The sequence below is a fragment of the Suillus fuscotomentosus genome (assembly GCF_016647785.1).
Source record: "Suillus fuscotomentosus strain FC203 chromosome Unknown F5891scaffold_88, whole genome shotgun sequence".
NCBI classification, from domain to species: domain Eukaryota; kingdom Fungi; phylum Basidiomycota; class Agaricomycetes; order Boletales; family Suillaceae; genus Suillus; species Suillus fuscotomentosus.
Genome location: NW_024539600.1, coordinates 83524 through 96107, shown reverse-complemented (window position 1 = coordinate 96107; position 12584 = coordinate 83524). Strand labels below are relative to the sequence as shown.

Below are 12584 nucleotides of genomic sequence, written 5' to 3'. Positions count from 1 at the left end.
GCCATAATCAAAATTTTCACCACTGCTGCCCACTGCACTTTCCAACCACCACCATGGCCCCACAACCCACAGATCAGACTCATCTGAAGCAATGTAAGTAATATGTTACCACCACTGTCTAGACTGATATATTGGTGGTACATAGACTTCCAGCATCTTGCTGGAAATTCAACTGTTATGCATGCACTTCAGATAGGAGCAGATATTGAGAAGGATCTTTTTGCTTTTGGAGATAAACCAGGCCTTGCAAATTCTGTGAGCATGTTTCTAATGTAGTATCTATGTTAGATCTAACTATTTATGTGTGCAGATCAGCCATCTGAAGTCCCCAACCACCAAGAATGCTGGATTGGTGCCAGGATCTCTCTACCAAGCTTTAGAGGTATATTTCCTCCAGTGCTGCAGGAGGAAGAATGCAGCTCACTCTGAGAAAAGGACTATTGTGAGTTTTCTTTCTGCTTATTACTGGCTTAGTCTAAAACTGTACTTCATAGGCAAGGGTTCTGGGCCTTCATGCCACCCCACTACCGGCCAAGTCTCTTGCAGACACTGGTACAGTCAGGATGGTCACTTGTGACCGTCCTGCTAAAACCAGCTATAAACGGGGTATACTTTTAGTGGACCGTGGCAATGAGGATCTGGTTGGTAGTGGGGATACTGCCCTTTCTGTTCCTGTGGATGATTCATGGTATGTGATTGAACCAGATGAAAGCATTATTTTTGTCGATTCCAAGGGTATGAATAGTCTTTCTGTCTCCTGCATGTGGTTAATTGGGTGTATAGGATCTGTTACACTTGCTGTACTCTGTGGCAAGTGTGGCCAGCATCCTGACCTGTTGACTTATGTCAATAGTATCATTGACAAGGCTGTCAATGACTGCAAGGGGGTCAGGGTGAGTTTTTCCTCCTTTCAGTTTGATATATTTCTGATAGGCTGGATAGCCTACCCATGGGGGGGGGAGCTGGTTCAGTTCAGCTGAAATGCTGGTCCTCGTCATGCACGTGTCTTCAGTCTGGTGAACAACCTTACCAATAAGAAGAAGCTGTCCATGACTACGAGGCAGCAGAAGGACTCCCGTGCTTTAGGAATTCTGGCTTTGAGCTGGAACTTGCTCGTAGCTAGTCTCCCTGCTGAGGTCAGTACATCATGTATTGAGGCAATCAATGAGGCAGGCCGGCCTGCTATGACAGTCAAAGGCAATGACTTAGGTGAGTGTCTTACATATGTATAATCTTCATTACTAATAACTTACATATAATACCTAGACTTTGGGTATACCCTAGACTTACTTGGTGGTCCTCTCTGCTTTTTGACAGCTGAGCGGGCTCCCTCTGAGGCATATATGTCACAGAATTATGAGTCGTAAGTGGATTGCATCTAATTAGTAATGCCACTTTTCAATGTCGCATCTAGCCCCATTCACACAGACCAACTCTATGCCCCTTATGCGATGAACTGGGTTACTCTTCATGCTATCATGGATCCAGAGCAATGTCAGCTTCATGGTGGTCGTAGTTCTGGTGGAAATTATGTGGATGTCTCCCTCAAGGTAGTGGTGAAATGTGCCACTGACACAGTCATGGTATTTTTGTCTCTCATTGCAGCTCCACACTTTAATTCTGCTGACAACTGGTGCCACAGAGTATGCAACCCTGTTTCCAGCATGGTATGACCCTTGCTCGAGATGGTGTCTGCAGACAAGGAACTGCCATCAATTTTTCGAAGCACATCAAGCAAGCCTTTGATGAGGCAATTGCAATCGAAGGTGATGTCAAGGCAATGGTTACCCGACTTGTAGAGGAAGAAGAGTGAAATTATGGGTCGTATTCAGGTAGTCATCCAGTAGTATACATACTAGTCTACAATCGTCACTCAAGTTTGCCTTCAATAAAGTACTATTCTGAATTTTTCATACTTTTTTTTTGGCATGAGTCTTTTGTTTTTTGGGTGACATGATATAATTTTGGGGTGACACATGTTGCAGTTTTTGGGGCGACACACAATAGTTTTTGGGGCGACACAAGTTCCTTTTTTTGGGTGTCACACAAATTCAATTTCAGGGGGGGCACACTTTTTATTTCAGGGGGGCACAATAATATTTGTGCAGATTCAGCAGCATAGGAAGCCGCCAAATATACAATTATGGCAGTCCAGTTGCAATAGTCCACAACTAGGTGACAGTGCTCGCGCTTGAAAACTCTGTCACGGTGGGCGGGTATTATAATATGTGTCATCTTGGTGGTAAGTTGGCAATACACGACAATTTTGACTTGCCACGGTCATGACATGCAACTCTTGACGTTGTTGACTTTTTCTGCAATCTATGAATAGGTGTCAGTGTCGGTTATAAAATTATATGGCCGGACTATGTTGGACTGAACTACCTACAACCTAAAGGTGCCAAGCGTCCGCAATGCGGTACCAAGCTGTATCAATGTGGTTGCCTTATGCAAGCACAATTTGACATTGCACCCTTAACAGGAGCTTCCCCAGCGCTGACATCAGGTAAGTGGTTGTCACGCTGTCCTGTGCTGCTTACATCTGCTAGGTGCACAATTCAGGTGATAAGCCACAGTGTGTTGCTGTTAAGGTCGTACTCTTGTAGGATCGGATCCGAAGGACTTCGGCCTCAGCTCGTATGCTGTGCCCCTTTCCCAAGTACTGTCCCTTATTTCAAAGTACTAACGATAACACGTCCGAAGGTCCGGACGGGTCTCGTAGTATATCTGGATGTCTTCCGGATATCGGAAACGTATATAAGACTAATCCGGACGTATCCGAACTAGAAACTAACAGAGTAAGACTACCCGAAGGTAGAGCCGAGGATATAGACTATCGGAATCTATCCGAAGTCTCGGAGGGTGACAAGAGTAAGAAGGACTCAAGTCCGGAGGACAGAAAGAGGACAAACTAAGATGATATTCGAACTGAGGTACTACAGGACATATACACGAGTTTATATACTATGAGGATAACGGAAGTATCAGTAAGCAAAGGTCCGAGGCTATGTAAGAAGCATGTGCAAAGGTTATCAAATGTGAGTCGGAAATGAGACATAGGTTAACGGATCAGTAATCATACCGGTAATAAGTATAACCGAAACACCGGGAAGAGGAAATACCGAATAGGCTGTGTTTAACGTTATATGAACAGGAAATGAATTAGAAAGCTTATCGTAAATCGGATCGGAAGCAGATCTATACATCAGACCAGATCGGATCTCAGGGTCCGAAGTCCGGAAGAGAAGCGTGAATATATGGGATATGACAGTTGCCATCTGTCCCGACCTCGATGAGATATGATAAGTGTATATAAAGTTGGTTTTTCATTTTATGCACCCCGATATCTGAACAAATGCTAATGTGGGACAAAGTTTTGAATGACCAGACTATGTTGGACAGGACTGCCTACAATCTAAGGGTGCCAGGCATCTGCAACGCGGTACCAAGTTGTATCAACGAGGTTGACTCATGCAAGCATAGCGTGCTATTGCACTCCTAACAAGAACTCCTTCAACGTTGACGTTAGTTATGTGGTTGTGATGTTTGCCTGTGCTGCTCAGATATGCAAAGTACACAACCCAGACAGCGCGTTGGCATCCTGCCCAACCTTGTTTAGATATGGTAACTGCACACAGGGTCAGTTGGTCACTTCATGCTCTGCATTCTTTCTCTAACTGCTGGAGTCTTCCAATGCTAGACTGTTGTGGATGGGGGCTGCTTTCAGTCTCATGATGCAGAGGCATGTCAGTGTGATGCCCTTCATCAGCCAATTGCTGATGTATAGTCATCAGATGCAAGGCAGTGAGGGATTTTGCGATGAGCATCAGGTAATATTTTATAATGCCAGGCTAAAATGTACCAAGACGCAGCAGTGTTTACATTTTTCATCTTGTAATCGCTTCTGTGGGCTAGAAGAGTTACAAAAGCCGAACCAGGCCGTCATTAGATTGTGTTTATATTAACTAATATTTAGATTTAAATAAAATTATGAAGAGATGGTATTTAAATTCGAAGCTTGTTTGAGGGCCAAACATTTTTGTCGAATCTTGGATAAGGCGCTGTTGGCACTGATGGGTCTCTTGGCCGCAGAAGAAGTGGGGAAAACTTGGCTGAGTGAGTGACAATGTATCAGCCTTGGTGACATGGTGAAGAGCGAAAAAAATACCGATTCCACCAGGTTAGCAGCTCGTTGATTTCCTTGTATTCTTCAGGGTCTTGTAAGAGGTCGAGGAGGCTATGATAGAATGTTTCCAAGTCTGTAGTTGTGTCAGTATGAGAGAACACCGAGGACGAGCTCAGGGAAAATCATACCTTCAATCATACATCAAAACTAAACTGCCACAGAATTGATGCTTAACGGACCTGTGTTGCAATATACGCTAGGGAGGCGATTGTGACAGAATTCATGCCATGGAGGCGTGCATTTCCAGATCATATGGCCTTTGGCTCCCTGTCAACTGAACTTGGAGATGTGAACACGTGCTTGTAGGCCTGATGGGATACCTCATAACAAATGAAATATCTGAAAAATAAGTGCGTACTCACGTAGACTAGCAAGCGGCTCCTAAGAAGCCCACACCACAGGTCTTCAGGGTCATAAATATGGTGGGCATACAAAAAAATGGGCCATTGATCCCCACAGACCATCATCTCGCCACTTTGGAGGTTCTCTTTGGTCCTACATTAAAAAGAAGTACAAAAGAAGATTCAGGACTACACAGATTCCAGCAAACAGAAACGTACTGAGGGTCGTTCCAGTCCAACCCAGCGGGACAAAGAAGAGATCCTGTAAGGTCGTGGTTAAAACTGCGGTCAATCTTAGAATTTCTATGTAAAGGAGGCTGTATGCCTTCCCCTTTGGGGGAAATCCAGTCAAGTATCGCAGACTTCAACGTTTTGGTATCATCACCTCTGGCACCTGCGGCTCCCTTACTGATCTGTAAATCGTAAGCATAAACTCTATCCACGCAGAAGACGGTGCACCAGCTCTCCAGAAGACCAGGATAAGAGTCTAAAAGTTGCTCAAAGACATGATGTTCTCGCCGCTCTCTGTCAAGTATGTCAGCCAATGAGCAAAGAATACAGATATGAATATGTTTCACTCAGCAGGAAAATATTCCAACGGAATATCTTCAATTTGTTCAAGTCTCAAAATTCCATTGGTGAGCAACGAGGGGTAGTTACACAGGGTGAATACTGTTCAACCGAAATGACGTCTGTGGGACACTAGTGGATTGGATGAGGAGCTGGGAGACAGCCTTATTAGTCTATGAAAATTGCGGTCGAGTATCTGGGACAGCCTACACTTTTGTGAGGTCCCATTTGGAGGGCTGAGGAGCCACATTTACTCAGGACACTGGAAGTGGTTTCTTGGATGGTCATCAATGACTGGAGAGGAGGAAAATAGCGAGGGCTCTGCAAATACTGGAAGTAGTTTTTATCCCCAGCACTATGTAATATGACAGGGCAACTAGTGGCAAAAGCAGTAAGCCACAGCAAATGACAGCAAAATTGATGATGGCCAAAAAGTGGCCATTATTACGGCTACCTAGAATGATGGCCACCATTTACTGCCACTGTTTATGGCAACCTTGAATGACAGCCAAACGATGGCCAGCCGCTCATTTTTTGTGTACTGGAATGTGTTAAACTTGAGTTTAGATGGTCAAAAGAAAACGTGATACATCACCATCCAATATATAGCTCCCTCGAACTTTCAATGTCTCATTATAGCTCTTCACCAGAGAATAGATCCGATAACGCCCAATATGCCACAGCCTGGATGTTGGACCTCCAAACTGCAAGGACATAGTATCAGCTTGAACCTGCGGTAAGCCTAATAGACCCACTTGGCGGCGGCACATGCTAATGCCTTTCCTTACAATCGAGTTGATAGACAACGTTAATGCCAACAGCCCCTCGGCATGGAAGAACGAGGTTCCACTTCTGCCAGTGATTAACGATGAAGAGAGCCATGTGGGCTCCACGACCGAGCTTAAAGAGCGACTGCAGTAGGCAGAAACGAACTGCTCTAGGCTGGAAGGGCTGTACCAAAAGTACAGACTTCGTTGGTTAGAGGAAAATTATCGGGCAAGAGTGTTGAAAGAATACGCACCAGATTGGGTCAGTACTTGCTCTCCCCGTCAAATCCCATGGGATTCTCCCTCTCCTACTCCAAGTACGTCGAAAATGTGTTCACTTGAAAAAACCTGATTGTATTACTCAGCTGAATACGATGGCGAAGTTGAGGACAATACCTAAAGGCAGGAACTGTAGTAGATTCCCACTTTTCGGGGCTATTCAGCAGTGGCTCGATCTGAGCAAGGGGATGCAATGCAACTGCAATTACTACTAGTGTATGCTGTTCACACATAGTTAGCAGACATTGTACATGATCTAAGATTCGTAAAACATTGTAGAGACTGATATCTCTGTGGCCTTGCAGAGGCTATATATGCGACCTGTCTCAGAGTACAGTTTGATGCACAACTTGTGCCAATACCTTTCCAATCATTCCCTATGCGAAGCGAAAATCTCCCACGCCAAGCGCCAAGCGCGCGCTACCTTCCCGCGCATCGGCCGCCCCAAGTGCAGCATTCTTGCGCGCGCATTAGGTGTGCTTTCCCGCGCTCGAAGCGCCCTACATCGCACGTCCATCCATTGTCCAAACTAACCTCACTGGTACGTGTTCATATCATTTTCTCCATATCAGACCATATTCTATTTAATGATTGCTCAATTCTCATGTCATGGACCCTTATTACATACCTTACCTACTCGCTTTGGCTCCGCTTCAGGGGCACATTTTTAGACATACATATATAAGCGCCTGTAGTTCATATTTTACATGATCGAATCATATAGAAGCTCCCTGCACCTCACTATCAGTGTAAAGCTCATCCGTCACATGCCATAGTCAGTATCTATTGGCAATAAGAACATCCTTAACGTCTATTACAAACCTCTGCTTGTAAACCCACCTTGCGCTTTTCCCGCGCTTCGCGCCGCTCAAGCGCTACCTTCCCGCGCATCGGCCGCCCTAAGCGCTTCGTTCTCGCGCTCGCGCCTCACGCACTTTCCCGCGCTCTACGTCGGCTGACGAACGGCACCCTTTGCACCAACCCGCAGATCTCTGCTGTACTTACTTCCCCTTTAGGGTCGAACGCACTTGTCACCACAAGCATAGCAGCTTAGGCAAGCAGACCCAACACATAGTTCAGAATACCACCATCTGGATAGTTGTTTCTACAATGTGGTTTACCATGAGGTGGAAGGAAAACGGGTCCCATGGACATGAGAGCCCCCATCCTCAGATATAGTAGCACATGGATGGCAGCATGCTACTACACCATTTGCGCAATGAAAGGCATCATTATCTGATATCCCTTAGAAGTACACGTGTCCCGATCGCCCTGACATATATCTGAGACACCAAGACAACTAAGACTAGTCCATGGACAGTAACAATAGACACAGAAAACACCACGTACCAGTGGAGCTTCCTCTGCTGACTGACCATCCAAAGGATCCAACGAATGAGTTTGTGAAAGAGACGAGGTTGAAGCTGTATGCCTGGAAAATGGTGCATTCGTAGCTTCCTGCAAATCAGAAGTTACGGAGCTGTATGTGAGTGATAAGATTAAAATTTTTGGAGAACCACAAGCAGGCAGCGATTCAGGATGTGTTACAATGCATACATTAACAGCACCTGCTCAAATGTACAGAGGATTACTGTGAGCTAGGGTGAGGTACCGCTGTTTGCAAGGGAAAGGAAAGGGCAAAGCCGTATGTGGAGTTAGCTTGAGTGTCGTATCCTAACACGCAAAATGTACCACTTCCAAGGCGATGATGAGGTTGAATGGCAGCACATTTGTAAAGTAAACAAATATGATACTGATGGGAATCATGGGATAGTATTAGGTGTCATAATCTCAGAATGTGATGGAGAACTCACAGATCGTGTTCAACCACAAATAGTGGGAGTGAGCAGGATAGGCCTGCCAGACAAGAAGTAAGATAGAGTGCCGATGCATTCCGAACTTTGGAGTACAGCTTTGGTGTGGCACGGGCACAAAGGTGTGCACATACAAATATATGTCAACAACTTTGAGCGCACCAGCTATGATTCTGATTCATAGGCTGGCGTCACAATGATAAACACCATTTCAGAGTGCAGAGAACTTTACAAGTATCTTCAACAACCAAATAGAAGGCTGGCCTCACAGGCTAAGTTTATAAGGGGATGGTATTCGGTGTCCTCCAATACATACACTTTGATATGAATGTACTAGAGAATGAGGAACAGCATAGAAGTAGCGTGAGGCAAAGACAGGTTTTAACCGATTAACCAAACAAGAACAGGATTTCGTAAGAATGCATTAACAATACACACTTCTATACATGGTCAATAATAATCTGAAGTAACAGTCGATAAAAAGGTGAGAATAATTTATGAAGGTCAAAAAATACAGTCCCATTCAAAAAAAATATGCAGATGTCGATGAAAAATTCCAGTATCACTGAATGTCGAGCTCTTCGCAGTCTTTGTAATCTTCGTAGTCTTTGTAATCTTCATAGTCTTCACAGCTCTCCTCTGTGCCGTCGTTGATATCCTCGTCGTGGTAGTGCACTTCATTACACAGAGGTCAGACAATATTTGAATCTGAAGATGTCAATGAACCTACGGTATCATTAGCATGAAAAGGAGCATGATCAGTTGTGCTCACTAATATCGCAGAGGTTGTGTCCATAAAGATTACTGATGGCCATTGTATATAGCGCTATCTCTGCATGGGTGCGGCGTCTCTTGGCCTGCAAGATGAGTAAATCCAACCCAAGGTTACGCAGGTAGGCATTGCTACATCTGGTAGCCAGGGATGTCACCATTAACTCCCCCTGTATGGTCAGTTCCTGCTTGAATAACTTATAAAAGGATTTTTGAATGTCGGCGGTGACCCATGTACTCGACAGGGGCAATGAGGAGCCAATACACTGTGAACAGTCAGTCAGAGCAGCTAAGCCAACTGTCAAAGCACTGACATTCAGACAGACAGACGTCGGTCTTCCTTCCTGCGAGGTGGAATTACCATGTACCAAAGAGAGAGGGATATGTAGAGGCGATAATGTTTCCATCAAAGATGCTGCAGTTGGGTCGAGGGGGGCATCGTTGCTCATTAGCCAAACTTCACACATCCCTCTCGCTGCTATTGAGCAGGCCAGGGGTGTGCACGGTAGAGGGGTACAGTCTGTCGGAGCAACCATTTGCCTCGAGGGAGGCCTGATGGGATGCTTGGATCAAGCTCCAAGACGTGCTACAAATAACAAGAGCATCAGACTGCACATCCGCACCCAGACAAAAACAAGCTCACACAACCAATGTTGCTCCAAGACCTCAATAGCCTGGGTGTACAAAGACACCTCTATCTGACATCATTTCCTCCTCTCTTCTAAGAGAATCTGTTCTACAGCCACGTGTCTTCCGGTATGTCCATTAGTACATACGCTCTGATGTCTTTGCAATGTTTCCTCTTGTTTCGCCTCTATGCTGCGCTCCCCAACCAGTTCCCACAGATCGCCGGGATAAACTCGATTTTTGAGCAAGAATGACAGAACATATAATTTACATGAAAAGATTTAACAGAATCAGGATTACAAAAGATTCCCACTGACCTTCTGATTTGCTATGAGTCCTATGTAGGCATCCAAGAATTCATGGCCTAGGACGTTCGAAAGTTGAAAAATGCTCGCGCAAGCAGTTGAGTAATCGAATGATTCTGCTGAAAGACACATCTTGTTGGGGTGCAAATATTGTATGTACAGTAAGGTGCGTGCAAGCGAGCTTGACTGTGAGAGTACTATTTATGTGTAAGCGGGAGTTGATTCTGAAAGCAAACAGGCAATTGCAGTGTTTAGAAAAGGTACTTGACTGACACCAACTAATTTGTGCCAGATATTATGTAAAAGGGATGGCCATCAAAAGAAAAATGATGGCCATCAGAAATGGCCATTCATGACCGCTGCATCCGAATGAAGCCTATGGTATGATAGTATATTAATATATTTGCCCTAGTAATGATGTGGATCACATGCATTGCATCTATTCAGCCGACACATCCGATGGCCTTGTTAATTGTCCATCGGGCATTGAACATTTGAACGTTGAATTTACAGGCTGAGGCCTCTGAGCGCTGTGCATGATGGCATGATTGGCATCAATGTGTGAACAGTGCATATGGCGAAATAGTAATATATGAAGAGCCGAAATCCCTAAGAGTTGTTGGTGCTCTCAATTTGCAATCTACGGTTTCATGCGGTGATATCAATAAGTACTAGATGCCATTATGTAGACCATATAGAATGTAGATTAAACTAATACTGAGTAATGAGCAACAATGATCATGCAAGTCGACCTTCTCACTTTTTCACACCTCCCGCGCAGATGTGGCGCTTCATCACTGACTTCACCCCGACTCGCTTGCATTTTTTGCATTGGCTAAACAGAATTTGGAACTCCCTGCTGGTAATACCATTTCCAACACAGGAATCGAGTCTGTTCAGTAATTCACTTTGTTCCTTGTAGGTCCACTCTAGCTGAATAGGCAAGACTCGCTGTTCTTCATCATCCATAATTTCAGACCCAGTACTGCAGCAAAGGAAGGACGAGCGCTCATACCTCTTCAAGGATACTGTAAGGTGGATATAGTCAGCAGCCTGAAGTACGTGTCCATTTTTACTAGGCGATGTTCACTCTTCAGTTGTGATCCTCTTGAGTGTGAAGAATGCTAACCTCGATAACCACATTCATCAGATGCGCATCTTGCAGTCCAATTGAACTGATCAGTGTCCTTATTCCACCATGAGTACACCACAAACTCTATGTACGCACTCCTGCCACTACCATCGGCGCATAGACAGCATGGGTATTTCAATTCATATTCTTTGCAGTGGATCTCTAGGTTGAATGGCAAAATCTTCATTCCATCACCGTCAATAGGCCTGCATTTTTGTGGAGCAGTGTCATAACTCAAAATTTGCATAGAATATGGGTGCGTCTCACCACCACCATTCGACCATGTATTTTGAGGTGCTGTCATAGTGTAGGAGGGCGAAGCGACAGGTCATAGCCTCTGCGATCAATTTAGCTAACCTCCGAGCGGTTTCGTGATAGTCAGGTGGGGCAGTGATGGTAGACGAAGGTGAAGATGGGGCTTCCATTGTATGGTCCGGTGCAGCAAATATGCGGTATCTACTCTGCTTTTATGAGACCGCAACATGTAGTAATATTATGATCTGCCCAGCTTATCTTGCCACCATGAAATGTCCCCACCTTTAGCCTGCTGCCAGAGGTTTTGGCCTGTGGGAATCTAGACTACAATGGGATCACCATTTGGGCTAGGCATCACTGGTGCCCTCTATATTATGTTATGCTATCAAAATCGTCAGTCTTTCCACCTGTCCTTCAACATTGAACTGAACCGCATTCTCACACCTTCAGCTCCCCCTCATGGATTGCGCAGGTTCATTGCCGACTCCAACCCCTGTCAGATGCACCTGTATTCATGAGTTCACGCAGGAGAGTGCCTATACAAAGCATCAAGGCTCTTGTAAGAAATGATTGTTCTCCGCTTTATCCAAAGCGAAGCATCTTCTAGGTGCTATGAAACAGTCACGAGTTAACCACAACCTCGGTAGACAGATCCCTGGCCCTGGCACGGTGCCGTTGAGCGTGCAGGCCCACCTCTCAAATAGCTCTTTCCCATCTGCTGACCTGCTACAAGAAAATGCACCCACATTATCATCAAACACCAATCTTGGTGCCTCACCTATTGAGATAGACGGGGAACAAGGCTTGTCACTGGTGCAGTGGAGGAGTCAACACATTGACGTCTCGTTGCCGCTCCGTTATAGGCAATATGAGGATGTGCTTCCACAAGCTCCCCCAAGCCTTCCCTCCGGATATACTGCTCTAGCACCAGAGCCTGACGCACCAGCCAATGCAACGGACACATCTACCAGTACTTGTGCATCTTTGCAAGCTCCCCCTTTCCGTACCGCTAGAAATGTATTTGGGCTGATATGTCAGTTCTTTTCATCCACCCCCCCTTCTCACGACCCAGAAGAAGCCGTAACACTCCAAGACATCAGTTCCGTCCCAACTATAGCTTCAACTGAGCCAGATGCCCTTGCAGAGCCCAATGACATTTCGTTTTCCCCTTACCCCAATCGATCCTCCTTTGAGCTGGGCCATTGGTACTGGCATGGAGGCGCACAGAAGTCCCAGCAGAGTTTCAAGGAACTTGTTGATATCGTCGGTGATCTGGATTTTGATCCTGACGACGTCTGGAGTACGCCATGGAGCAGAATTGACTCACAGCTAGGTGCAAGTGTTTACGATGATGAGGGGGAGGAATGGGAGGATGAGGATGCCAGTTGGCACAAAATGCAAGTCAGCATCGAAGTATCTTTTTCCAGAACTACAGCTCAGCCAGGCCCTTGACCTTACATCGCAGCTGAACTTTACCATCGATCTCTCACCTCCGTCATCCAAGAAAAGCTTGCAAATGCTCAGGGTGATGAGCTTT

General features: G+C 45.4%; 3 protein-coding genes across 3 annotated transcripts; 1 reads left to right on the top strand and 2 right to left on the bottom strand.

Annotated features, from left to right (window-relative positions):
* Window positions 1-53: 53 nt before the first annotated feature.
* Window positions 54-1813, top strand: F5891DRAFT_1195822 (uncharacterized protein; the record flags this gene model as incomplete). Its single annotated transcript, XM_041368196.1, has 10 exons — window positions 54-93; window positions 146-255; window positions 311-442; window positions 495-735; window positions 784-893; window positions 943-1011; window positions 1065-1209; window positions 1267-1363; window positions 1415-1583; window positions 1643-1813. 10 exons carry the CDS (start codon window positions 54-56, stop codon window positions 1811-1813), a joined length of 1284 nt encoding a protein of 427 aa, XP_041219478.1.
* Window positions 1814-3988: 2175 nt separating this feature from the next.
* Window positions 3989-5385, bottom strand: F5891DRAFT_1131120 (uncharacterized protein; the record flags this gene model as incomplete). Its single annotated transcript, XM_041364628.1, has 7 exons — window positions 3989-4112; window positions 4169-4297; window positions 4481-4494; window positions 4549-4681; window positions 4747-5052; window positions 5106-5199; window positions 5352-5385. 7 exons carry the CDS (start codon window positions 5383-5385, stop codon window positions 3989-3991), a joined length of 834 nt encoding a protein of 277 aa, XP_041219477.1.
* A 3134-nt stretch (window positions 5386-8519) lies between these two features.
* Window positions 8520-11217, bottom strand: F5891DRAFT_985444 (uncharacterized protein; the record flags this gene model as incomplete). Its single annotated transcript, XM_041377592.1, has 8 exons — window positions 8520-8632; window positions 8730-8994; window positions 9246-9314; window positions 9505-9587; window positions 9673-9692; window positions 10421-10688; window positions 10889-10998; window positions 11060-11217. The coding sequence occupies 8 exons, from the start codon at window positions 11215-11217 to the stop codon at window positions 8520-8522; spliced, it is 1086 nt and encodes a 361-aa protein (XP_041219476.1).
* Window positions 11218-12584: the final 1367 nt, after the last annotated feature.